The sequence below is a fragment of the Chrysemys picta genome, chromosome 3 (genome assembly GCF_011386835.1).
Source record: "Chrysemys picta bellii isolate R12L10 chromosome 3, ASM1138683v2, whole genome shotgun sequence".
Classification (NCBI taxonomy): domain Eukaryota; kingdom Metazoa; phylum Chordata; order Testudines; family Emydidae; genus Chrysemys; species Chrysemys picta.
The window spans coordinates 58,837,738-58,864,315 of NC_088793.1; the positions used below are offsets into that span (position 1 = coordinate 58,837,738).

General features: G+C 37.7%; 1 protein-coding gene across 43 annotated transcripts in view; it reads left to right on the forward strand.

The window, feature by feature from the left end:
* RIMS1 (regulating synaptic membrane exocytosis 1) overlaps positions 1-26,578 on the forward strand; it is a 515,627-nt gene that overhangs the window by 371,405 nt on the left and 117,644 nt on the right. For 19 of the 43 annotated variants that reach the window (XM_065588001.1, XM_065587967.1, XM_065587970.1 and 16 more), the window contains 2 exons: positions 3,629-3,700; positions 13,317-13,429. In XM_065588001.1, the coding sequence (XP_065444073.1) occupies positions 3,629-3,700; positions 13,317-13,429 (185 nt within the window). Of the gene's footprint in view, positions 1-3,628; positions 3,701-11,613; positions 11,797-13,316; positions 13,430-19,403; positions 19,434-26,578 lie in introns of all 43 variants that reach the window. The other 24 variants (XM_065587958.1, XM_065587957.1, XM_065587959.1 and 21 more) reach the window with 3 other exon arrangements.

Here is a 26,578-nt window from a genome sequence, read left to right on the forward strand (position 1 = left end):
AGAATTATGTAAGGAAAATAAATGCAACAGAAGTTTAAAGTACAGAGCATGGTGGAGGAACAGGATTACACCTGTTAACTAACTAATTTTTTAGAGTATTTTTGTGTAAACCTACATGATTTTAGTTACTAGAATAAAACTGCTAACAAGATCTTCATGCATGCAAAATTATTTTGTTTAAGATGTGTTTCCATTTTCTGTTCCTACCTGTGAAACATACCATATAATGGTTTAATCCTAATCAAACATTGCAATAGCTTGAGGAGAACATGAAAATCATCTGTGATCAATTATTTTAATTATAATGTCATTTAGTTCTAATGTCTGTATACACAATTTCCAGTTCAGACACTGAGTTTCTTCTCATTTTCCCCAAGGTCTAAAATACAAATCTTGAAATGGTTCTTTCATCTTACTTTTATTTCTGCATTTTACCTGTCTAGCTTAGTGCATGAACTTGATTTTATCAACATCAATTCCTTGTGCATCTCTCCAAGTCTTATTTCCTATGTCACATAGAATTTGGGGTTTGTCAACATTCCTTGTGCAACAGTGGGCAAACAATCAATCTCTCCTTTTTTTTTTTTTTTACTACATTTGAATGGCAGTCTGCATTGGTTACCTCTCAGGGTATGTCTACACAGGATTTTGGAGCAAGTTGCCCAGCTCGGCTCAACCAACTCAGGTTAACACTGCTTGCACTAATGTTCTAAAAATAGCTGTATAGAGAGTGCTTTGAAGTTGTGGTCCTGTTGACCAGGGCTGAGAGGCTTACTCCCCACTCACTACAAGATGCCCTGAAGACTAACCTTTGTGTATTTAAGGGAACGCTGATGGCCACATCCTGTAGAGAGAGCTGGATATCAGATGTTTCCTGGCCTCATTCTGTAATAGCGTTAAAAATGCATACAACTCCACAAAAGCAAAGAGCGTTGAACCTATAAAATGTCTCTCACACACGTGTTTGAGAGGACCTTGCAGTATAGCAATAGAAATTAACAGGAGCTGACTTGTAAATACTGACACAAAGAATTATAAATAATAGTGAAAAGCGCGTTCCACAGATGCAGAGCCCATGTAGAGATTCCTGATAATATATTTGCAATCTCTGGATTATGATGGTGAAAACATGCACGGAAAATACTCTTCAGTTAATGGGCTTGCCTCCTCCTCCTCCTCCTCCTCCTCCTCTGTATTACAGTGGCACTTAGAGCCCTAGTCATGGACCAGCACCCCATTGTGCTACATGCTGTACAAACACAGAGCAAAAAGATGATCCCTGCCCACAAACAGCTTACAATCTATGTATAAGTCAAGAGACAACCAATAGATACAGACAGATGGGGGTGTACAATCATGTATATCAAATTGTACAGTCACATTTCTGCCTTTGACTCTAATAAAAGGGGGCAACAGATCAGCTGTTGATCTCTTTATGTCCTCAATTTGGCTATCAACTGCAAGTCCATAATTTTTATCTTGGGCTCAGCTGTATTTCCCCCTTCCTGGGGCAGTCCTTTTCATGGTGCCATAGTCTGCAATGAGATAACTTGCACATAGAAGGCCTGAATCTCTACTTAAACAGTTTTATGCTCTTGTAATTCACTGACTTCAGGCAAGTTATTCCTGATTGACACTGGTATCTGTGAGAGTAGCACCAGACCTTATCTACCTTCAAGGCTGAACTTTTTGTATAAGTTGCAGATAAATGGCAAGAAAGCTGAATTTGGTGATTTTCCCAGACACCCACTGCAATGTCTTGAATGAGAACAAGAAATCCCTCTTAACTTCATGAAAATATGGAGATATCTCATAGAACTGGAAGGGACCCTGAAAGGTCATTGAGTCCAGCCCCCTGCCTTCACTAGCAGGACCAAGTACTGATTTTGTCCCAGATCCCTCAGTGGCCCTCTCCAGGATTGGACTCACAACCCTGGATTTAGCAGGCCAATGCACAAACTGCTGAGCTATCCCCAGGGCCCACGTTTTGTCCTCAGTGACATTGCCATAACAGTGCAGAAATTGCCCTGGTATCTCCATATTCTTCTCTATAGAAGTATTTTTATTTTACACAAATTATAATAGCCAGGTCAGACACAAAGAATAGTACTAGTGTGCAGGAGAATTTTCCTGCAAACTTGATGTCATTTACATAATTTTGCAGGCTTGAAATGACTGTTCATTGGCCTGGACATCACAGGAAGAAAGGTAAAACACTAGGAATATGGTTTAATGATGGCAACTTTAGTAACACATCTGGGAAACTATCCTGCAGTAATTCATCCAGTGTCCATCCCCAAAACTTTAACCTGCTCCAAGCACTGTTGCTGGGACCCTATGGCGCTCTGCTCATATGAAGGTTGAGGGTGTGGAGGAAATCCTCACCCTACCAGATAGTAGGAAACCCAGCCTCCTTCCTCATCTTCTTTAAGGGACACTCTTTGCTAATACTAATTCCAAGTCAGGTTTATTAGGATCCCCTTACTGAACAAGTACCTGCACTGGACACTTATCAGATAGTGACAACATGAGCACCCTACAACCTACCCTGTTCACCAGCTCCCTCAGCTGCTGAGAGGAAGCCAAGCACAAACTACCCAGGTCAGTGATGGGAAAATTCTTTCCCAGCCCGAAAAGGTGACTAGTGTAATGCCCATAGCAAGGTCACTGAAAATCGGACCACCTCTACTGCTTAAGGAATAGCTGATCTAGCTTTCAGCTAGGTTAAGATAGACAAATTAAAATATGGCCCAGCAAATGCACGTTTTATATAATCAGGTCAAGAGTTGACTTTTGGAAACAAACACAATTTCAGTCTCAGGTCTCTTCTGGCTCTTTGTGAAAGATATATATGGAAAAGGTATAAGGAAGCTAACTAAATTTACATGACCCAATTACATATTTTAAAAAAATGGGTTTAGACATATGTTCTGATACCAACCAGTTAATATTTGATGGAGAGAGAGTATTATTAAATTGTTATAGAAGTTTTCCAAAAATTTGAGCGATGTTGGTACAGTAAAATAAGACAAGGTTTTACTAATATGCAGTTTAATTTATACTTGATCTTCATTACAATATTTTGTTTTCTTTGTTACTTGAAAAAGGGATTTTAAAACATTTTTCAGATTTACATTTGAGTCTTCTATTACTTCCCAGTCCTTTCTGCAACCGCTCTTTCTTGCAGCACTATTTTCTTGCCAAGGGAGGACCTAGGAGCTACTGTAGGTGTCATTTCTAATCCTCAAAAAGAAGAACAGGAGTACTTGTGGCTCCTTAGAGACTAACATTTCTAATCCTGTGAGAAGTCTTGTTAAAAAGTGATGCAACTAGCTACGTACCCCAAGAGTCTGAACTAATTATCTTTCTCTTCTCTAGCATTGAGTGAGGTCTCCTATTTGGCAGCCCACTGCCTCCACACCAGCAAGCCTGAACTAATTTAATGCAATAATAGAAAAGGATCTTGTGAATTAAACTACTAATTCAACAGCCCATTCATAAAGATAGCTATCATTTTTCCATCTGTCAACTACTTTTCATTATCATTATAATACATAATTAAAGCTTTATTCTTCATATTTCTGTATCTTTTCTTCTTTTTTTCATTTTTTGACATCTCATTTCACAGGCAATCCAGAAAAGTGGAAAGATATAACAGCCAAAAACAGACTAGGAAAGACTCCGCATCTGAAACAGAAAGGTAGGATTGATGCTACAATACGCAGCAATTTTCTCTCTTAGTCAAATTGATTCCAGTGCACCTGCTGCTACTTTAAATGTCACCTGTAAAACACTAAATGTATAAAATTACTAAAACAAATTTATGCTGCCTTAGTTTAAAGTACTGATAAACTCACATCTATGTTACAAGATTGTCATTGCCTGGTATGTTGGCCTCATATATGTTATGTCATAGTATAGACGTTTTCTGGCTTTCTTCATTTATGGATAAACTCATAGGCCAAGATCAAAAGTCACTTTTCTGTAAATTTAATTATTCAAACCCTTCACACATTAAGTCCTGGAAGTTTTGGCACTGGGTCTCTATGATCAGGATGTATAATATGTGGAAGCCGTGAAAGATTGCTTTGTTATTGTACTTCACCATTGATATTTCTTCCTGGTTTTTTACATTTTAAAAATAATTTTGACAGACAAATCTATGTACAAAATGTGAAGCTAACAATAAATAATTACAAAACAGATTCTCTTAATATAACGTAAAAGTTGCACAATTGAAGTTACAAAAATTAAAGAATTGCCACATTCAAATAGCAATGTTAATATGGACATGCTGTACATCCTTTATTTTCTAAGGTATCCATTTCACCTTGTAAATAGAAATATATTAAAAGACATGTATAGAAAATACTACAGTTTGTAATTATGCAATGTTAATATTGCTGCTGGAATTTTAACTTTTGCTTTTATTGAGTTTTACTGTGCATTTATTGTGATTTTAACTTTCACCTTCGATGCTATTATAATATAGGAGTTTGCACCCAGGTTCTTCATTTTAACAAAAAAAGGTCAAAGAAAAGCAATATATGTGCTTAATAATGGTAGTATTCTACTGATTCCAGTTAGGTTTAAGTGCACATCTTGATGAGATAGTGAAAGAGGGGTAAGATCCCACTTTTGCTGGAGACAGATTTCTGTAAGGCAGAGTCAACAGGGCAGCAGAACCCCTATTTACACTATGAGAGGTGAATACTGCATTAAAAAAAAGATAAAAAATTAATTTTGTTTTCAAACAAAAAGCTTATAATTTGTATAATGTAGTAAAAATTGCAGACAGATTGCAGATTCCACTGAATCTTTGATTTTTTTCCCCTGATGCCTATGATTTTCTATGCTTAGTCTAAAGGTAGGAGGTTTTTTGCTTTTTTTATTGTTTAATTTTATTTTATATTTTTTTTATTTTCCTGTCCCAGTAGCAGCTCCTTTGCCAGGACAAGCACAGATAATATGCATTGTAAATGGTACTATGGCCCTAATCAAGTCAATAGGCATTTTAGCATTAATTTCAGTGGGGCCAGGATTTAACACTATGTTTTGAAAAAGGTTCAGTGCTTTATTATGCTGAGCTAAAAAGCTTAATGGATGCCCACTGTGCATACTCAAAACTTGCTTATATGCTTATAAGTTGAGTTTTGGTTTTCCCCTGAAGATAGACGCATCATACAATCCTTAGTGAATAGAATGCCCTTGCTGAATTTCAAATTTCAGCCATTTTTGCTGTAGCCTTGTGCTTGATATGTTTGTGCTTTACAAGAGGGTATTTATATATTTTTACAATGGGGAAAATGTGTATGTCTCATGTATTGTAAGAAAGAGAGAGATTTGTCCCCATGCTTTAAAAAAAAATAATTCAAGCAAAGAGTAAGTACAGAAATTAGTAATGATAGCTATCATTTCCCATGGCTCTCAATAGGACTGAAGCCAGATTGTCCTCAGGGAAGATGGCCATCTCTTATGCTATATGGTTAAGAAACTGGACAGGAAACTGGGAGGAAAGACACTGTGGGAGAAATGATGGAGACTTAGGTTACAGGGGGAATAAAGGGTGCCAGAGAGGGAAAATAAGAGGGAAGGATAGGGAAGGATAATATGCAGAGTGAGCAAATGACCATAGGAGGCACATGGGGGAGAAGAGAATCTGAGGGAGCATGGAGAGGGGGATGGGAGTAGTCAAGGAGGTGTAATGGGAGTAAAGAGAGATAGGATGTCGCTAAGGGAATGAGATGGAGATAGAATGGCTTTTGCTATCACAACAGGGAATTAGACAGGGCAAGTGAAGTCCCTCTCTGCTCTAGCCATTGGGCAGGCCCGTATTTCTGAGTGTGTATTTAAAGGTGATTTTGAACCTGAAATGATCATACACAGATTGAGGGTGGGCTGCTTCCTTCTAAAGGATCAAAAATCATAACACAAAACAACTTCCCCACACCTCCCCCCACCACACCTGATTTTAAAACATCTAATGGTTTGTGTGTTAATCATGATTGGGGGATGGGTCTGACTCATGATTTTTGATCACTTGGGATTTGCAACTATTTCAAATGGAGAGAAACTGTTTTGCAGAGAATGTGAATCTGGTGTATTTTGCTGGACGTCTGAAAGCTACAAATGTAAGCTTATAAAATGCACTCTGCTTTTGCATTCTAAGAATGAACACACTTGTAATTATATTACATTAAGATATAATATATTCTATGTCTACAACAAGCTATTTTTCTCCCAATAAGGAATTAACCTATTTCTGAGATCCAAACTTTACTGACCACTTTAAAGTTTTGATAGCACTTGCACAAAACACAGGAAACATAAAATGTTTACACATTTAGTTAGCCTTCTTTTATGTTTTTGTGAGCAAATTTGAGACTGGGTATATCTGTGATATATATAATAGCTTTGCATTGATTTATAGATAAGGATTTAATGGATTTATAGCTTGGTACTGCAGTGTCATGGCCTCTGTTGTGTTAAAATCCCTTCCAATTATCCAGTAGTCAGTCTCCTTATAGCTACAACAATCACCACTTAAAGTGTCTGAGCGCTATTTTTTTACTAATGTGACGTTTGTTATTAGGGGAGGTCAGGAAGATTATAAAAACCATTCTGGACTTTTTAAAATATTTCTTTACCTTTTAAAAAGCATCCATGTCACTAAGTACTCCTTACGTCCTGGGAATGACAAAAGCATAGGCACCGACTCCGTGGGTGCTCCGGGGCAGTCACCTGGCATGGAAGATTTCAGCTGAAGTGATAGAAGCAGGCCAAGTTATAATGGGAAGTATCTGGCAGTCTTAATAATAAAATAAATAAATATTATTGTTGTTATTTATATTATTGAAGCACCTAGGAGCCCCAGTAGGACCCCATTGTACTGTACAAACATGTGCTTTCAAATTAAGTATAAGATGAGCGAAAACAGAGGGATGGCAACAAATTCGGGATTACGAGGAAACAGTGACCTAATATCGTCTAAGACAGACAGACAGACACAGGGTGGGGGAAGGTGTGTAACATACAAGCAGAGTGATCAATGTGATGGCAGCAAATGGGATACTAGTTCCACAATTATTATTTTGGGAGGAGACGGTTATTTAGTAGGGGAGTAGCTAAATGTAAAGAAAGGGGAAGGAATGGGTAAGGAGGACAGAAAAGGGAACAGGAGGAGGGACAGGTGCAGAATGAAGCTGAAGGGAAGGGATGGTGAGAAGGGAGGAGAGGGAGAGGGTTAGAACAAACAGCCAATTAGAACAGGACAGAGAAAATCACAGCAGATTCTACAATTCTGACTGGAATGTCCAGAGGTCCAAAGGTCCCTACTCCCCCCCCCAGTGGCGTTTGTATAGCCGGACTGAGGTGTTAGAGGAGGTTTTGGAAAAAATTAATAAATTAAACATTAATAAGTCACCAGTACCAGATGCTATTCACCCAAGAGTTCTGAAGGAACTGAACTGTGTAATTGGAGAATGGCTAATTTCAGCTTCTGTGCCAGATGACTGGAGGATAGGTAATGTGACTCCAATTTTTAAAAAAGGCTCCAGAGGTGATCCCAGCAATTACAGGTGGTGAGCCTAACTTCGGTACCAGGCAAATTGGTTGAAACTGTATTAGAGAACACAATTTGTTGGGGGTAGAGTCAGCATGGCTTTTGTAAAGGGAAATTATGCCTCACCAATCTACTAGAATTCTTTGAGTGGGTCAATACGCATGTGGACATGGGTGATCCAGTGGATATAGTGTACTTAGATTTTCAGAAAGCCTTTGACAAGGTCCCTCACTAAAGACTCTTAAGAAAAGTAAGCTGTTATGAGATAAGATGGAAGGTCCTCTCCTGGATCAATAACTGGTTAAAAGATAGGAAAGAAAGGGCAGAAATAAATGGTCAGTTTTCAGAATGGAGAGAAGTAAATAGTGGTGTCCCCAAGGGTCTGTACTGGGCCCAGTCCTATTTAACATATTCATAAATGATCTGGGGAAAAGGGTAAACAGTGAGGTGGCAAAATTTGCAGATGATACAAAACTACTCAAAATAGTTAAGTCCAAAGCAGACTGTGAAGAGTTACAAAGGGATCTCACAAAACTGGGTAACTGGGCAACAAAATGACAGATGAAATTCAATGTTGATAAATTCAAATGCACATACTGCACATTGGAAAACTTAATCCCAACTATACATATAAAATGATGGGGTCTAAATTAGCTGTTACCACTCAAGAAAGAGATCTTGGAGTCACTGTGGATAGTTCTCTGAAAACATCCACTCAGTATGTAGCGGCAGTCAAAAAAGCGAATAGAATGTTGGGAATCATTAAGAAAGAGATAAATAATAAGACAGAACATATCATATTCCCTCTATATAAATCCATGGTACACCCACATCTTGAATACTGCGTGCGGATGTGGTCGCCCCATTTCAAAAAAAGATATATTGGAATTGGAAAAGGTTCAGAAAAGGGCAACAAAAATGATTAGAGGTATTGAATGGCTTCCGTATGAGGAGAGATTAATAAGACTGACTTTTCAGCTTGGAAAAGGGACTACTAAGGGGGGATATGTTTGAGGTCTATAAAACCATTATTGGTGTGGAGAAAGTAAATAAGGGAGTGTTGTTTACTCCTCAAAACACAAGATCTAGGGGTTACCAAATGAAATTAATAGGCGGTAGGTTTAAAACAAACAAAAGGAAGTACTTTTTTATACAACGCACAGTCTGTGGAACTCTTTGTCAGAGGATGTTGTGAAGGGTTCAAAAAAGAACTAGATAAATTCATGGACAATAGGTCCATCAATCTCTATTAGCCAGGATGGGCAGGGATGGTGTCCCTAGCCTCTATTTGCCATAAGCTGGGAATGGGCGACAGGGAATGGATTATTTGATGATTACCTGTTCTGTTCATTCCCTCTGGGGCACCTGGCATTGGCTATTGTCAGAAGATAGGATACTGAGCTAGATGGACCATTGGTCTGACCCAATATAGCTGTTCTTATGTTCATATATCTGTCTCCTCTCTGCAGCCCACATGGTGGGAGGGAGGAAAGGTACTGCCTGGGTTCTAGTGCCCCCACAGTGTCAGGGTCTCCCCGGCTCAGTTTTGGGTCCAGCAGGGTGCTGGGAGGGGATGGGGGAGAAGAGTGGCCCTGGCTCGGCCTCATTTTACTCCCTGCAATCTGCTTCTACCAGATGGAGTCTCTGGCTAGAAATGCACAACTCAGTCACCCAAGTAACCTTAGCTCTGGCCTGTTGTTCCATCATGAAATAAGCATCTGATTATGATTAATGTGTTATTGTAGCTGTGTTGATCCCAGGATATTAGAGAAACAAGGTGAGTGAGGTAATATATTTTATTAGACCAACTTCTGTTGGTGAGAGAGACAAGCTATCAAGCTTACAAAGAACTCCTTTTCAGCTCTGTGCAAGATACTCAGAGTATCACAGCTAAATACAAGTTGGAACAGTAATTAATGCATATTGTAAGAAACTATTCAAGGTGAAGAGGCCAGTTAATACCAAGCTCATCAACAGAACCAAACTCCCCACAGACCAGAACCCACCAACGCAAAGTGGCACCAAACCCTTCCAGAACAACAGATGCAAAACCTGTAGACATGTCTCCACAGCAATGACAATCAATACTTACCAACAACACACCTTTCAAGATCTACACATGCCTATCACAATACATGGTACACCCCAGTAACAGCTATGTTGGTAAAATGAGACAATCACTACGCTCTTGAATGAACTCACAGAAAAATGATAAAAGACAAAAACACCATATTACCCATTCACAACGCTATCACTCCATATCTGACCTCTCAGCACTTAGCCTAAAAGGAAACCTGCAAAACCTTTGTGAGCCTATGAACTTAAATTCATAACTTTGCTAGACACTAAAAATCATGGACTCAATAAAGACACTGGACTTAATGCTTATTTCAACAACCTGAAACCCACTAACTCCCAGTTTTGTCCTTTAACGGCGGTAATGTTAATTGTCCACTTCATCTTGGTTTCTTTCACCAACAGCATGTGATCCAATAAAAGGACCCACCATGTCTTTTTGATTATGACACACATTTTAGTGTGTTTGATCCCATATTAGATTGAATTGATTGAATTGATACCGAATGGGACTGAGGCCACTGGCTACCCTCTGTTAACAAAATGGACATTGTCCCCCATTGTTCCCAATGAAAATAAAGCCAAGCTGCCCTCAGGAAAAATGGTAGCCCTTTATGATTTATAGAGGTGAAGATGAACAAGTGAATGGAGGCCGTGGCCATCTTTACAGTGGGTACTCAGTTACTTAAAGGATGATTTTTAATTAAAGTTTACCTCATAAATTCTCAGAAAATTCATTCTATACCCGAGAGCAAGTGGTATAATTTTGGGGAGGATATACTTTATTTTTCCTACATAAAGAAGCAGAATATCTGCATTAAGTGTAACTCAAGTTTAACTGTAGTTGGAGTTGTAACTGGGCTTCCATGAAATATATTGTTTCTCTAGAGGTGGCCCCAAAGCCAAACTATAAGTAGCATAGCATAGTACATTTTGGCACTACATAAATAATAGCAAAAAAATCTAGACCTAAAAAGATTATTAGTATATAGGATTCCACCAGAAATAAAAGGGAAACAGGTACGTGTGTATTAGAAGTGGGCAGGTGTATGGTCAGTCCTTTGTTTATGTTGGGATTTTTAACTTATGAATGGGTGCCAGTAGCTGTAGTTTAGAAATCTGAAAAAAATAAATTAATTAGCAAATAAAATATTGTAAACAGAAGTAGTGAGACGGCTCAATTCAAAAGTGTCCTAAACAACAATGCGTTTTATGGAATATCACACAGTTGTGAAAAGCAGAAAATAATTAAAAAGGCACAATTTGTTAATTTAAAAGTTAATTTTATTTGCTTACTTACTCATAGTTCAGGTGATTATATGTAACATTGCTATATTATATTTAACATTGTTATACTGAGGCCATTAAACAATTGTACTACAGTTTTCATTATCAGTCCTGAAGAATTGTATCTCTAATTTAGAACCCAGTTCAGCAAAATACTTCAGCACATATCTAATTTTAAGCATGAGTTGTCCCCAAGAGGCTAGTGAGATTATACATGTGCTTAGGTACCTTACTGAACTGGGACCTTCATGGGAATTCAGGTAAAATTTTAACACCAATAAAAATGTGCATTTTGAAAACACGTGTACTGTGGTTAAAAGTAGGCTTTGATTTTTTTTTCTGTAATGGTGGTACTTCATCAGAGTATTTTCCAGATGTGCATTAATCTTCATTTGCTATGGTTAAAGTAACTGAAGATGAAGCTAATATTTTTTGCCAACCAGCTGGTAAATTCAATGCAATTTATGAACTACACGTTTACATGGCATAGGTATCTGCAGTGAAGGTTTTTCTGTTTATCATTTTGAAAACAGAATTGTAGGTTGAATTAATCATATTTCAGAGTCTGAAAATGTGAGCATGTGTCTTATTAAGCAGGCTTTCGGTTGCTTTCACTGGTGGAGGGAGGCATGGGGAAGCTTATGTGGAGCTAATGACTGAACAATTTCTTTTTGGCCCTAATGTTTTAGGGTTCTGCTACCATGTCTTTCTAGAAGGGGACTTCCAACCCCAAGAACAACTGAGCAGCCAGTCATTAGGGGAAAACATCACACTCGCTCAAGGTCGAGTGAGCATTCTAGTATCAGACCATTATGCTCTGTACATCATCTAGTTCCAGGAGGGTCGGCGCCACCTTCTCCACTTCTGACAAGGTTCCTATTAAATGTACAGCACAGCATTCATGTCCTACCTCCCAGATGTCACTGTGGTGTTGTACTTTCCCGAGTATATACGGTGCATTCACTCTTTCTAGCACGCTGCTATAATCCTTTCTCCATGGTACTTACACTTCTCCCATATCCTCTACTCCGTCTATCTTCACTGTCCAGATGGTGCTTTTGACTGTTGAATTATACAGTTATGGAACATGAGAGTTAAAATTTGACTGTGTTTTGTCCTTCCATTGTTTTGTTTATGTACTCATATGAAAATTTGCAAAATATTTTGTTTTTAAAATGTGTTGTAAATAACACACAATTTCCACACAATTAACTCTTGCTTTACAGCAGCAGGTTAAGAGAAAGTAATTTGGCCTATGAAATGCTAATTGCTAATATTCACCATCTGTAATTTGTTTAACTTGTATTAATGTTTTTCAGATAATAGAAAAAATTGAGAAATTATATATGTGTAACTTCAATATATTAGATAAATGTAACATATTTAGAAAATATAATACTGTACCTGGCAATGAAGTTTAACAATTAAGCCCTGTCGGTAATCAAGCTTTTTCTCATCTATGTATTTTAGCTATAGTAATCCAGGTTACCAGCAATGGCCTTAGGAATTTTATATGTACATTTACTTGAACTTCATAGATATCTGGTGTGTTAAGCTCAGTGTGTCTAAAAGAAGCCAACCTATTTAGAAATTATGCTAGTTAAGTTAATCTATCCACACAGTCAAAGCAAATGAATTGAGAATATCTACTTCGGTAAGAGTATTAAAATTCTGTGGAACTGCTCTAAGAAGTTGCATCTATTATCAAACACACACACTACAAAAATTAACAGAAACAGTGCCAATAAAGATCTACACTTCTTCAAAAGAAATGTTCAGAAAAGCCACTTTACCTCTATAATATTAGATACTTGCAACTTAATTCTCTGTTGCCCTGCACCATGTTAAGTTTGACACTAATGCAAACTGGGTATAAAATATCAGAGGGGTAGCCGTGTTAGTCTGGATCTGTAAAAGCAGCAAAGAGTCCTGGGGCACCTTATAGACTAACAGACGTCATGACATGCATCTGACGAAGTGGGTATTCAGCCACGAAAGCTCATGCTTCAATACGTCTGTTAGACTATAAGGTGCCACAGGACTCTTTGCTGGGTATAAAATGTTACCAAATTAGAATGGTAATATTTTACACCCCTTTGCATTGGTGGAAATGACTGTACAAGGTGGGAGACAATGGTGAACCAGGCCCTTAGACTCCTGTCTGCGGTTTGCTGTTCCTGTCTAGAAACATTGAAGAAACATTGAGAAACTAAAGATGAAGCTCTGTTAACTCTCCAGGCATTGAGGACTGTATGAGTAGGACAATATGGCATACATAACATTTCTGCATCTTCCATATATGCATTTAATATAGGCATTAACTTTACCACTCAAAATATATTGATTCAGATTTTATTTGGATTATTTTATTTTATCTTCATTCCATCTGCAGAATACACCAACAAGGAAGTCCAACTCAGTCACCTCCTGCAGACACATCATTCAGCAGTCGTAGGGGAAGACAGCTTCCGCAAGTTCCAGTAAGAAGCAGCAGTGTAGAGCAAGGTATCAAATAACGAGTTTATCATAATTCAGAATCTTGGATTTCCTTCCTTACCTTATTTTACTTTGTCTTTCATAATAAAATGTTCAGTGCTTTATTTATTTCTACCCACAAAGGAATATATTTGAATGAAAGAATAATGGTAGATTGGAAAGTATTGTAGAATTTGATTGGTTGATTATTCTATAGTCTCCTGGCTTGGTTTGGTTTTTGATGTATACCTTAAAATTTCTATTGCAAACATTCCATTATCTTAGTACATACCTACCCATGACCACAGATTTAGTTAGTGTTCAGGTCACAGAGCTCAGTGATGTTACTTCTAATACCACTTTGCTCATGTTCTGTTAACTTGGATTTGTTGGATGAGATTAACTGTTGTACTTTGATGATAGAAACTGATGAAAGTCAGATAATGTCAATCTGTTTTTTGTTCCCTGAGTCAGACAAAGGCCTACTGAACAGAGTGAAAACACTTAGCTTAAAAATGTGAAAGCATGGGGTCATGAACTGGTGCATATTTAAGGAAACAGGTGGTCAAGCAAAGAGAATTTTTCCTTATTGAACAGTCCAAAGTTGAGCTAGGTTGCTGTGAGAGGTGCTGTATCCAAACATATCAAACAAGTGTTAACATAAGTGTTTCCTTTCCCATCAACATACTGCAGCTCAAGTGTTGGTTACTATATTAAAACAAAACAGATTTAAAATATGGTTTAATTTCACCTTGGAAAATACGTGTAAATTCAGTTCTCTATTATTCAGTGCATTGACTATATCTGACAACTCAAAACTCAAATTATACTGCAGATCTTTCTACTAAGCAGAAACTAATGCATGTAAGAACTTCTAATGTTTGTACTTCCTGTGTTTCCTGAAATATTGTCAGACACCTTCCAAAGCAGATGGTGTAGTTCGCTTTGACTTCTTTACCAAGCTAGGTATACCATATACTTTGAATGATAATGAATTAATTGACTGGTTACATGAGCTTTATGGGTGAGAGCCATCATTATAGTACATGCTCACTGACACATGAAAATGTTTTCCTGTTCACTATATTTATTTATTGTGAATATTCAGTATACGTTACTGAGTTTGACTGGTGGATTCGACTAACTCTGAATTTTATATTCAGTTCTTCTAATTATATCTCTGTAAGAGCTAAGGACTCTCTTGGTTTTAAACTGGTGGCAAACTACTTCTGCAGCTTAAATTTTTATGTTGCCCAGTGTATCTCTAAGTTGGGAGCTTTGTAAGAATGAAAGTATGATATGATTTCATACATTCTGTGCATCATAATTCTTATGTGATTCCTGCATTTGACACAATACATGAAAAGAATATACCTGATCTATCACTTTTATTTTGACTAAGTATTTTTCTCTAGTGGATATTCACTTATTATCATTATCGCTAGATAATGTGTAAGAAATAACATTCCAGTTTATATTATGTTGACAGAAATTTTAAATGTATGCAGAACTTTGTATGAGCTGTGAGACTGAAAGGAGGGAGCTGGCAGTTACATAGCTAACAAGAAAAAGTTAAACAATCAAAACTGAAGCTAAAATTAGCATATGTTCAGAGGATTAATGATATTACAAGTACATATGAATGGAGTATTGATATTTCAAGCTGTGACTACTTATTTACACTGGTGATTTATCCTCTCTCATCATAAGTATGCAAAGGTTAGCACATCCATTTTTCTTGCTATTACTCTAGGATTGCATGTTATATTGTTCATGTCAGTGAACTGACAATGTGGCTGGAGGTTGAAGAGAAGACCTCCTCCTTTACATACTGGTTTTCTTTTTGTTGTGTGATTGGGTTGCCATTTTATTGAAGATATCTTTTCCCATTTTTTCCCTCTATTTAACTTACGATTGTGGTTGATAGTGGTACTACTTTGCAAACACGCATGAAAAATGTTAGTTTAGATGTTGTTGGGTTAAATACAGACATGATTACATATACATTTCTCTGACATACAACTCGATGAAATGTAGGCTATAAAACCAAATACTTGCTTTGATTAATTGGATCAAATTCTGCCATCTGGTACAGCTGTCCAATCCACATCAAGCCAATTTCAGTATAAAATGGAGTAACTAAGAGTACAATTTGGACCTAATGTAGGGTGTAATCCAAAACATATTGAAATCAGTGGAAGATTTCCTATTAACTTTAATTGGGATTGGATAGGTCCATAATGACTTCAGTTCACAGTCAGCAGGGGTACATGAATGTAGATGATGGCAGGATCCAATGCAATCTGTTAATGTTAGGGGGAGCTGCACTTCTGGGTTCAATATTCTTTGTATTTCCTTCAGTTGTAAATAAAGCCAGGTTGTGTTGGGAAACACTACATCCTACATTTGAAGAGAATACTGTATGCTATGATGTTATGAGTTTATGGAAGGTCGTGTTAATTCTCCTGAACTAAGAGGGGTGAAAACAAATGGTTTTACAAAAAAATCCATTTTGTGGACTATATTAATCATTGTAGAAAGGTTATAGCAATATATATCAACTGTAAGTGATAATATTCATCATGATTTTGCATAGTCAGAAGACATACCAGCTTTCAGTAAAACAATTTTAGTATTGTGTAAAGCTCTTGCTGTCAGAGAGGGGAATGGATTTTGGAATGAGAGGTGGGTGGCGGTTTTATTTTTTGTCTTGACAAATAATGTTATTGTGGAGCTGTTTATTCTGTAGTAAATTATGATATCCATACTAATACCTCTTTTACAGGATTTACACAGTATCTCAGTATCCAATTTTGGTCATTATTAAGTTAGGACTGGAAAAAAAAGTAGTTCTGATTTATTGCCTGTATCAGACAATGACTGATAAGTTAACACTCCTGGAAACAGTTTCAATTTGAAGCTGATGGAAAGCCAACTTTTGAGCCAGTTTGTCAGTTTAGAAATGCCCATAATTGTAGAAATACTACATAGAAAATCCTATAGAAGAAACCTCAGAGTAAAGGATGGTGACAATCCCATTGCATCATAGAGGCAGGGTGATACCTGTGGTCAGGTACAGAGGAGTTCACAGAACACAATTTTACAGGTAAGGGGAAAATTCCAGTGTAAGATATCTTTTTATTCCTAAAATTCCAAAATGGCATAATTTTTTAAAAAATGAACTTTTGGGGGCCTTTAGTTCTAAATGGAGATCAATGCCTTCGTGTGTTTAAAAAAATAATTATCTAGCAAGTTGTTTATTTAGAAGAGCTATAAGACATGCAATAGTATTTTTCAACCCATTGCAGTATGTAAAAATTTTAGCACTTGGACTCAGGGCTATGGACTTCTCTCAAGCAACAGAAATTTGAGTGAAAGTCATGATAACATTTGAGTCAAGTGTTTGTATCTGTGCATTGAAATGCAAATATGGACCTTGATATGCAACTATGCCAGCAGTATCATGGCAAAAATTTCCAGACTCCCGTGATCAGGTGGGTCTCATTGCAGGATCAGGGCCTGAGAGGTCTGCAAGTGAAAACTACTCTCTACGGGTGTTTTTACATAATTCACATTTCTAAACATCTGTAAGTATTTGCAAATAAGCTACCATGCAGTGGTCATTACCCAGACTTGTAGTATTTTGAAATATATCATTTTTCTTTCCTTGTTTTAATTGGCAATATTAAAAAAGTATATAAAAATAGCATGGCGATTTTTTGACTCAATGGTTAAATTAATGAAATTCTAAGCCCTGGCAAAGAAAAGTGCGTGTGCTCAACTTGTCACATTGTGCTGAGCGATTGTAAAACGCTTGAATCACTCTTTGTTACTACAGTACACAATATTTAAGTGGCAAGTAAAGAGTGGAGTTTCTGTGTTAACTATGAATTTCTCTGCTGTTGTATCACAACTTTTTATACAGTTGCATAGATTTTGTTGTTAGAGTCTGTCTGTAGTCTTTACTCAGTCCTTTCTCTATTGATAACAAGAACTGACTTAATGGGAGTTTGACCTGAGTAAGGATTTCAGGTTGAGCCGATACATCGTTATTTGGTAACTATTCACCCTTATTGTTCAAGGAAATTCATACAGGTTGGTGTTCCACAGCAGTTTTTTTCTAAGGCCGTCTTTAGCTGAAGTAGGTTGTATTCTGACAAATGAATAACTGAGAGGCATGTGGTTAAGAAAAGGTGTATTAGAGCTTATCAAAATTTCTGAACCAATGAGACACATGGATGATTGTATTTATTATGTAAACTACTTTTCAAGAATCCTTTTAGACAAACCAGATCGCTGTCCCTGTCCTCACTCTCATTTGACTCTTGACAAAATGATTTATTTTTCATTTGGTTAACATGGTTTCACATTGCATAGTTCTTATAAGGATACAGTGTGTGATATTGGATATTAGATTTAATGGGGTTTTTTTTGTTTCTTCGTTGTTTTTACATTACTGACCTGTTGAGTTGTACCAGTTTACACTTCCATAAATAACTTTGTGCCTGACCCAGTAGCACTTAGAAAAATTTCCCACCGGAGAATGTGAGAACAGTGCATGAATAAATATTGCAAGAAATGACCCTGGTACTAACAGAAATCTAAACCAGTTGGCTTGAAATTTAGATTCAGGTCGGAAAGCAGGTTTTTATCCAGAAAGTGGGTACAAAAATTGTCTCTTGATATCTTCCTTTAAAATCAAAATAGTTCTTTTTTATACTGCATGAGAGAAAACTATTTTCCATGTCTGAAGTAAAACAGAGGAATGTACTTAAAGAAAAACAAATGAATTTTCTGACAGATGGTGGTATGCAATAATCAGAAATTAATTGTATTGTATATATTTTCAAGTTAACTCTTAAATAACTCCATCTAACCAAAGGGTCTCTTATTTGAAAAGAGTTTAATGTCGGTGTTAATATGATATGGGTACAATTTATATAAACTAGATTGAAAAAAAAATGATAAAATAGACTTATAAAGATCTCCATTGCATGGAGAAAGAATGTATACTGACAAGTTATTTTCATTGTTACCTGTGGACAAACAATCATAGAATTTCATATCAAAGAATCGCAATATTGTTAAATAATAAAATTGAGTTGCAACTATAGTTCTCAGAGAATACAGAATACTGGTTTCTGCAATGCCATTGCAGCCAATGGGCGTTTTGCTTGAGTAAGGGCTGCAAGATTGGACCCTCTCAATTAAGTTCTGCTCTGAAGTACACTGGTATAAATTCAGAGTAACTAAGAGCAGAGTATGAGCTTTCTAACAAGAGGCTAATAAAAGAGGATACTATTTCAGTTTTCAATTCCCGGCATTTAGCATTGTTTTTGTTTTGTCTTCATGTCCCTAGTTTCATTTAAAATTGTTAGATGGCATTGCATATTCGGTGCCAGATTGTGGAACCTTTACTCATGCTGAGGGACACTCACTCACATGAGTAGACCCTTTGACTAAAATCAGTGTTGCCAACTCCCACAATTTTATCACAAGTTTCATGATATTTGGTGTTTTCCTTAAAGCCCTGTTTTCTAGTGTCCAGTGATTTATTGAGAATTGCAGCTTTCAATTCAACAAGTAAGTTTCTAGCGCTCATTGTGGAGAAAATATGAAGTGAGTTCACCTTTGAAGCTCAGAAATCAGAAGACAAATAAACAGAATCCAAAATTTATTATTTTAAAACGTGTCTCCATTTTTGGGGGCCTGACTCATATTTTTTGGACACTTGGGATTGGCACTACTGCACTCAGCAGAAGAAACAAGGACTTCACAATCTGACCATCAGTAACTTCATTGTTACCCATAGTTTTAAATAAATATTCTGCATTCATAATTTGTCATGGTTTATCATCCTGGTTTTCCACATTACTTTTATGTATGCTCTGATACAGCCTATTGTATGTGCCATTGTCAAATGCAATACATTTCTTTGTCTAACTTTAAATTTGCTGATTTCTTTCTTTTGTTTCCATCATTCCGTGCATTTAATTCATTGAAGAACAAGAGAATTATAACTCTTCCTCAAAAGGTAAATATTCATGTACATTTTACAAACACTTGACAACTGTGAATTGTATCTTCCTTCTCCCTCCCCATTATTTTCCATGTTAATACATTTCATTCAGTCATCAATGAAAATCAACTAAAAAAAGGTTCCATCTCAAATATCTAGCTGTTATCTGGTTTATCCCTCTTTACGACTTGAAAATGATTTGATGTGTGATCTCAAATTTTTGATTAAAATGGGGCATAGCGTATTTAACCTGAGTCCCTTGCTATTATGTGCAGTAGAGAATGTGCTACTTTGGGTAGAAACTCAGTCCAGAGGCACCTCTCCCCAAGGTCCACAAGTTGGCTCTGTGCATGTGAAGGCACAGAGGAACAGCCATGGCACCATCCTGTCCTCTCCTCCAAAGCCCCTGGACAATTGGTCCCCAATTGGGGATTGGTCCTGCTTTGAGCAGGGGGTTGGACTAGATGACCTCCTGAGGTCCCTTCCAACCCTGATAGTCTATGAGTCTATGAATGCTTCATAGGTCTGAGGTGAGACAGGAGGAGTGGTTGGAGAGTCGGATGGCCAGAAGGACGACAAACATTATCCCTCTTTCAGATGCCAGGAGATTCTGAAGAAAGGATAGTACAGTTTGGGGTTGTGTTATATATTCTTGGTATAAGGCTCACCACCGCCTGGGAAGCCCTTAGTAGCACAGCTCCTATGCTGCCAGGAAGCTACCAGGGCAAGATGAAATGCAGAGGCACCCCATATGGTTTTGGCCTCCCATGGACCCACCATGATTCCTGTGGCTTATTCCAGGAAGTGGAAGTGGAATAATACTTTGCACCCAGGGCCGGCTCCAGGCACCAGCGCAGAAAGCAAGTGCTTGGGGCGGCCAATGGAAAGGGGCGGCATGTCTGGCTCTTCGGCAGCAATTCGGCGGCAGGTCCCTCAATCCCTCTCGGAGGGAAGGACCGGCCACCAAATTGCTGCCAAAGAATGAAGCGGCGTGGTAGAGCTGCCGCCAAAGTGCCACCGATCGCGGCTTTGTCTTTTTTTTTTTTTTTCCTTTGCCGCTTAGGGCGGCAAAAAAGCTGGAGCTGGCCCTGTTTGCACCTCCCCAAGTCAGGACTACGTGGGGGGCAATTCTGGCTTTTTTTGAAAGAAGAGATGATTCAAGACAAAGTCTGCTTGAGGAGACAAAGAAGAATTCAAATGAACCATATTTAACTCTGACAGTAAAACACTGCACTAAATAAACAATAATAGTAGTGATAAGCCCAAATTAGAACATCAGATTCAAGTGCTCCCAGATTCTGAAAAATTCTGATCTGAATCTAAACTTCATAGACTGTGGCCCAACCATCAGAGATCTGATCAGATTGGATATTGGATTTGAACCAGAACAGCAAATACCATCTGCTTTGAAGAAGTTTGGGTCTTAATCTGAATCCCATCTCCAAAGTTCTAGGCCATCTTGTACTAACAGTTCAGGACACAATGCTGTGCAGCAAGTTTTTAGTCTTTTCACGGCATATATTCAACTTTTATTTTTCACTATCTGAGAAAGTGCCATAAAAAGAGCAACCCCTTCTTTGTCCTGTGTTCACTTACTAGGTTTTCACAGAACATACTGTATATGGCCCAATCATGCAGAACTTATCTAGGCAAAATTCCCACTGTCTTCAATGGCAGTTTTATCTGGTAAGAACTCCGGCATCCATTCTCTTAGTCAGAGGCATATTTTCAGCATAATCTGAATAATTCAGTGTTAAAGGGACACTGTCTACTTTCTAAAGTCCCCAGGTGCAGACAGAAGTTACATCAAGATTTATATGTTAAGAGCAGGCTAGCGTTTCAGTATTGCCAATCCTGTGGCAAGATTGGCTTAAAAATCACGAGATTATTTTTTATGGCTCATGTTTTGGACTGTTTTCTGATTTGTAAGACAGAGGAAGTATCACCCCATTTCTGTGTATGTATATCCGGAAATTCGACCTAAAATGAACAATTGGAGGACTTCGTTCCTTTTTTTCTGGCTGATAGATGAGACACTTCATAATCTTCCCCTGATCGCTGGTACTGCCTTCAGCTCCCCCTCAAAGCCTCATGCCTCCTGCCTCACACTCTCTCCTTCTACTTGTGATTGCACCTGTCCAGCTCCCACTGTAGGTTTAGTTTGCAACTCTGCTCCTTCCATTTCTCTGGATATTAGAGCAGCCCCAGCCCAGTCAACCTCACCCCTTACACCCTACTGCTCTTGACCATCTCCCCTCCATACAGTAGCTCAGCAGCAGTGGGGAAATAATGGACTCCTGCAGGCTGGAGCAGGTGGGTGGACATGCTCCTGGAATCATTTCTTTCCCTCTTCTCCCAACTCCCTTCGCCCCCCGCTTCCCATAGCTCTTCTCCTAATCAGCACAACACTAAGTGAATGTAAGAAGGGGCAAGCGGGAGCTGCCTCTGCTCCCTTTTGTAACAGCTTCCGACTGCCTCATCTGCCCCAAGGGCTGCTGCTCCCATGATGCTCTGCACAGGCCGTGCAAACAGGGGAGAAGAGATTCCACAATAGATTGAGCAGTGGCCTTTGCTGGTGGCAGCCAGGCCTGCAGCCTAGTGCCTGTGATACAGGCTCCCAGTTATATTATCTGGTGACTGTGGCCAGAAATGCATCATCATTTATAGGTCAGTCAGAAATCCAGAGCTATGAGGAGCTTCTTACAAGATCAAGAGGAGACGATAGTACTGTTATAAAACCACAGGACTTGAAAAAAAAAATTACAACAGTTGGCGAGAGTGATGTTTTCCATGTGCTAGAGCGATTTTGCACTACCAGAAAAAGAGTTCTATAACCACAATGACTTTTTGAAGAGCACGGTTTCTCTTTCTGTCATATAAATGCAATAATATGCACTTGGGTGGAAGAAATGAGACATCTAGTGGCCAATGAGAATGGGAATTTTTTCAACCGATTGCAAAGAAACTCTCGTTTTCTTATATCAACTATATTCCTGGCCAACATAGGGAGTGAGTTATGGTACTGAACCCAGTGTATCTAAAAAAAACAAAAACAAAAAACACCATCATATTACTAGAAAGTACATTACAATTTTAGATTCACATACCTTCTTAGACCAAAATTGGCTATATTGTTATATAGTCCCTATAGATATAACAATATAATATTCTTCTTCAAACAATTAAAAGTTTTACCATGTTGGTAAATAGTAAAATTGAAACTTTCAATTAGTCTTAGACTCCTAAGTGCCTATGTTACTTTTGAAAATTGGATTTAACCTCTGAAGTAACTTAGGTGCTTTTGAAAATTTTACTCTAAGGTATAAAGGGTAAAAATCAAAGGGGAATATGTGATATCTACTAGGTAAGGTCTACAGCTCCCTGAATCTTGTGGCCAGTCTCTGCTAGTCCTAGCTTAGGTTGAAGCAGCCTAGGGCAGTTCTACCCTATGGTCAAAAAGAACTGTATACTCACCTAAGGGTTGCTGAAACATGCAGCGCAGCCACAGTTCCTTCCCTATCTCCTACACCACGGCCTGCAGATGGGCCAGCATAGGAGCTCTATATTGGTATGATGCCAGAAACCCCAGCTGTGGAGATACGAGCAGCAGAAATGAGATTGACCACAACAGCAAAGCTGGGGTGGAATTGGCCCCAAACTTCTTAGAGCAGTTCTGCCATTTTGATTCCACTATCTGTGACTTGGACTGCTTTCTACGCCACACAAAGGGAGAGTTAACCTGAAGTGAATGCAGAATAGATAAAAATAATCTTCAAATGGTTTCAGATTAGTCCATGCAGCACACTCAAGTCTTTGAGTACTGGTGTGGGTAGTAAATTTGCTTTGTGTTCATTATGTACACTCACCAGTGTTCCTGCATTGCTTTAATGACTCACAACATTTATTTATAGGAGCATAAAACTGAGTGCTAATACATAAGAAATTGAAAGCTTACACGTAGACTGGGGCAGAGACTGTCTTCTTGTGTACAGGTGGATGATCCCTAGCGTTTTTTCCACTGTTTGGATATACATGCTTTAGCTCCCTCCCTCCCAGATGGTTAATTAATTATGATTCTTAGTCCTATCCCAGCAGCTGCTGTTAGGACAGAAAGGGTAGATGTATACAAAAATCTGTAATTTCATTGGGGATCCTCTCTTTAATAGTTAAATTTGAATGCAAGATAACTGTATGAATCATCTGAGTCCAAAATTCTTAGTTTTACATTCTAAAAATATATGGAAGGCAATATAGTTTGTACAAGAAACTGAAGAATCCACAGGCCTGAATTTGTCCAAAATAACTCTTTTCAAATGTAAAATGAAAACCATTCAGAAAAAGTGAGGGTGAACAATGAGGGTAGTAAAATAGTAACTAAATATTTCATTAAATAAATTTCGCAACACTTTTCAATTGAAATATTTGTAAATTATTCACCCAGCTCTCATGAACATAAAACTGAATCTGATTTTGTTTTTCATGAACATCTTCAGTACATTCTCGTTATGTTAGTTGGCTGATTGAAGAACTCAAAGGAGACAAAATATCATGCAGAATTAAAATAGTAAATTGCTGATTATTTCTTTTGGGTCTGATAAAGAGTGAATTGGTTTATATTCTCCCAGTACCATTTGGGGCACTCTCACTAATGATATCCCACATTTTAAAGTGCTAGACCAACTTTTTCAATGGGCTAAATTACCCTTCAGAAATTGCCTACTCATTGTCTCTGTTCTTTCTTATATATATATATATATACTTTCCTTCAACAATTTGAATAGGAAATTGTCTAAACATTATTCATGGATTCATAGATTTTTACTCTAGAAGCTATTATGATTGTCTGGTGTGAGCTCCTGAATAACAAAGGCCAAATCATTTCACCCAGTGATTCTTTGCATCAAGCCCATATCTTGTGGCTGAGCTAAAGCATATTTTTAGAAAGATATCCTCTTTTGATTTGAATTAAAGACATCATGTGATGGAGATTTTCCACATCTCTTGGTAAGTTGTTCCAATGGTTAATTACCTGTTAAAAATGTACACCTAATCTCTGGCCTTAATTTATCTACCTTCAATTTCAAGATCTTGTGATACCTTTATCTGTTAAATTAAAGCGTCCTGTGTTATCAGAAATCTTCTCCTCATATGTAGGTAATTATAGACCATGGTCAAGTCACATCTTATCATTCTCTTTGATCATTCAGCTAGACTGAACTTCCCAAGACGGTCACTGTAAGGCAGCTTTTCCAGATCTGGAATAATTCTTTTAGCTTTTTCTGAACCCTTTCCAATTTTTCAACAACACTGAATCTGGAATACATAGACTCCCTGAAATAACTGCTCCTTTTGAAGTTAGATAAATTGAGTTGTGTGTGGTTTTCAATGTATTTTGAATGTCCTAAAACTGAAGGTCTGTTTTGCAATGTGTATTGAAGATTCCTGACACCTCCCTGGTGTCCTTGGCCAAAATTTCCCTTGCCCACTAGTGTTGTTCTGTTTGCTGGATGGCTGTTAGTCTCCACCCAAGAGATGATGCAATTTCAGTATTCTTGTATGTGTATAGTTGTGGAAAGTTCTTTAGTTTGGAATCTGGTGAAGGGCTTGAAGATGGCCACTCACCATCTCCTGAAATAGCAGTATCCTGTGTAGTGATGTCGTCTTTATAATAATTCACTGCTAAAATAATTGTAATTCCTCTTTCAGATAAATGTATGTGTGTTTTTTTAATGTTGCTCATTGCCAGGATTCCAAACCTGCAAAGTCTGCATAGTGTAGTCTGTCTATGTTGGTTATTGGTGTATGTGAAAGAGGTGCAGGAATAAAAGCATAAAGTAGGGAATCATAAGCTAGTGATAGAAAAGAACCACAGCATCTTCTCCATCCCTGCTAATGCGATATTGCTACCTACCATATATTCCTTAGTATTTAGATGGGGGTAGATCTCAATGCCTCACACATTGGGAAGACCACAGTTTTTCATGGGAGATTGGTCAGCCATCCAATGGGGTTTACAGTTAAATGGTTCTTGATACATAACACAAATTTTCTTCAGCTACATTTCAGCCTATTACTCTCACTTCTTGATATTTACACCCATTATATAGCTAATGGCTAATCAGTTTATATCTCTTCTTTGAATTCATTTTAATTTGTCAACACATTTCTTGCATTAAGGTTCTCTGAAACATAAGCAGTACTAGATATGGTCTCTTTAGCATTTGATACCAAGGAACTCTGCTGTCTCCTTGGTCAGTGATATGTGACCTGATATTTACAGCTCAAAACCTGCTTTGTTTTCTTGGTATTCACATAGCATTGCAAGCTCAAATTTAGATTGCTTTGCTTTATCATGTTTGGGAATATTTTTAAAAATATCTTTGTTTATATTTTTGCAAGAAGAATCTCGGTTTATTATTTCCTGCCCATTTTTTTACCCCTTTGTACTATTTTCATGTCAGCATTGGTGTTTGCAATATCCCTCAATTTAATAAAATCTGCAAATATAAATGTATATGTAGTTTACCCCCTCCAAATTGTTAGAGATGTTAAATAAATCCAGACACAAACCCAGGCTCCGGGGCACTGCTGATTATCATTACTGGCCTTCGTTTGCAGACCTCCCATAGTTTTCAACCTGTACTGTTCAGATTACTTCAATTTGAATTAATTTAAAAATAAGATTTCATGCACTATTATGTCCACATTTTTACTAAATTCCAGTATATTGCATCTACTGCATTCTGTCCATTTATTAATTTTATAACTTGGTTAAAAACAAATCTATTGAATTTATCTGCTGTGGTATATTTTATATATGACCATACAATTTATTGCTCATGGTTCTATTGTTCTGTAGAGGCACTGGGGCATTTGGAGGGCACTCCTCCAAAAATTCATAGCTGGCATAAGGTCCTTTAAGGACTGTCTTAAGTCATAACAATTCTTGGCCTGCTCTAATTTTTTCCAGGGCTGGGACTAGAGCAGTTGCAGCTTGAGAATAAGAGAGCTGTAACCAGCTCCCTAATGTGTCTTCATCTCTTCCCCTCCTGCACTGAGCAGATATTTGTGCCAGAAAGATTCCAGTCCATTGTGAATTTGGATTTAATTTTTGTTTTACACAAGCAATTTAAACATACAGATACTATAAATACCACAAA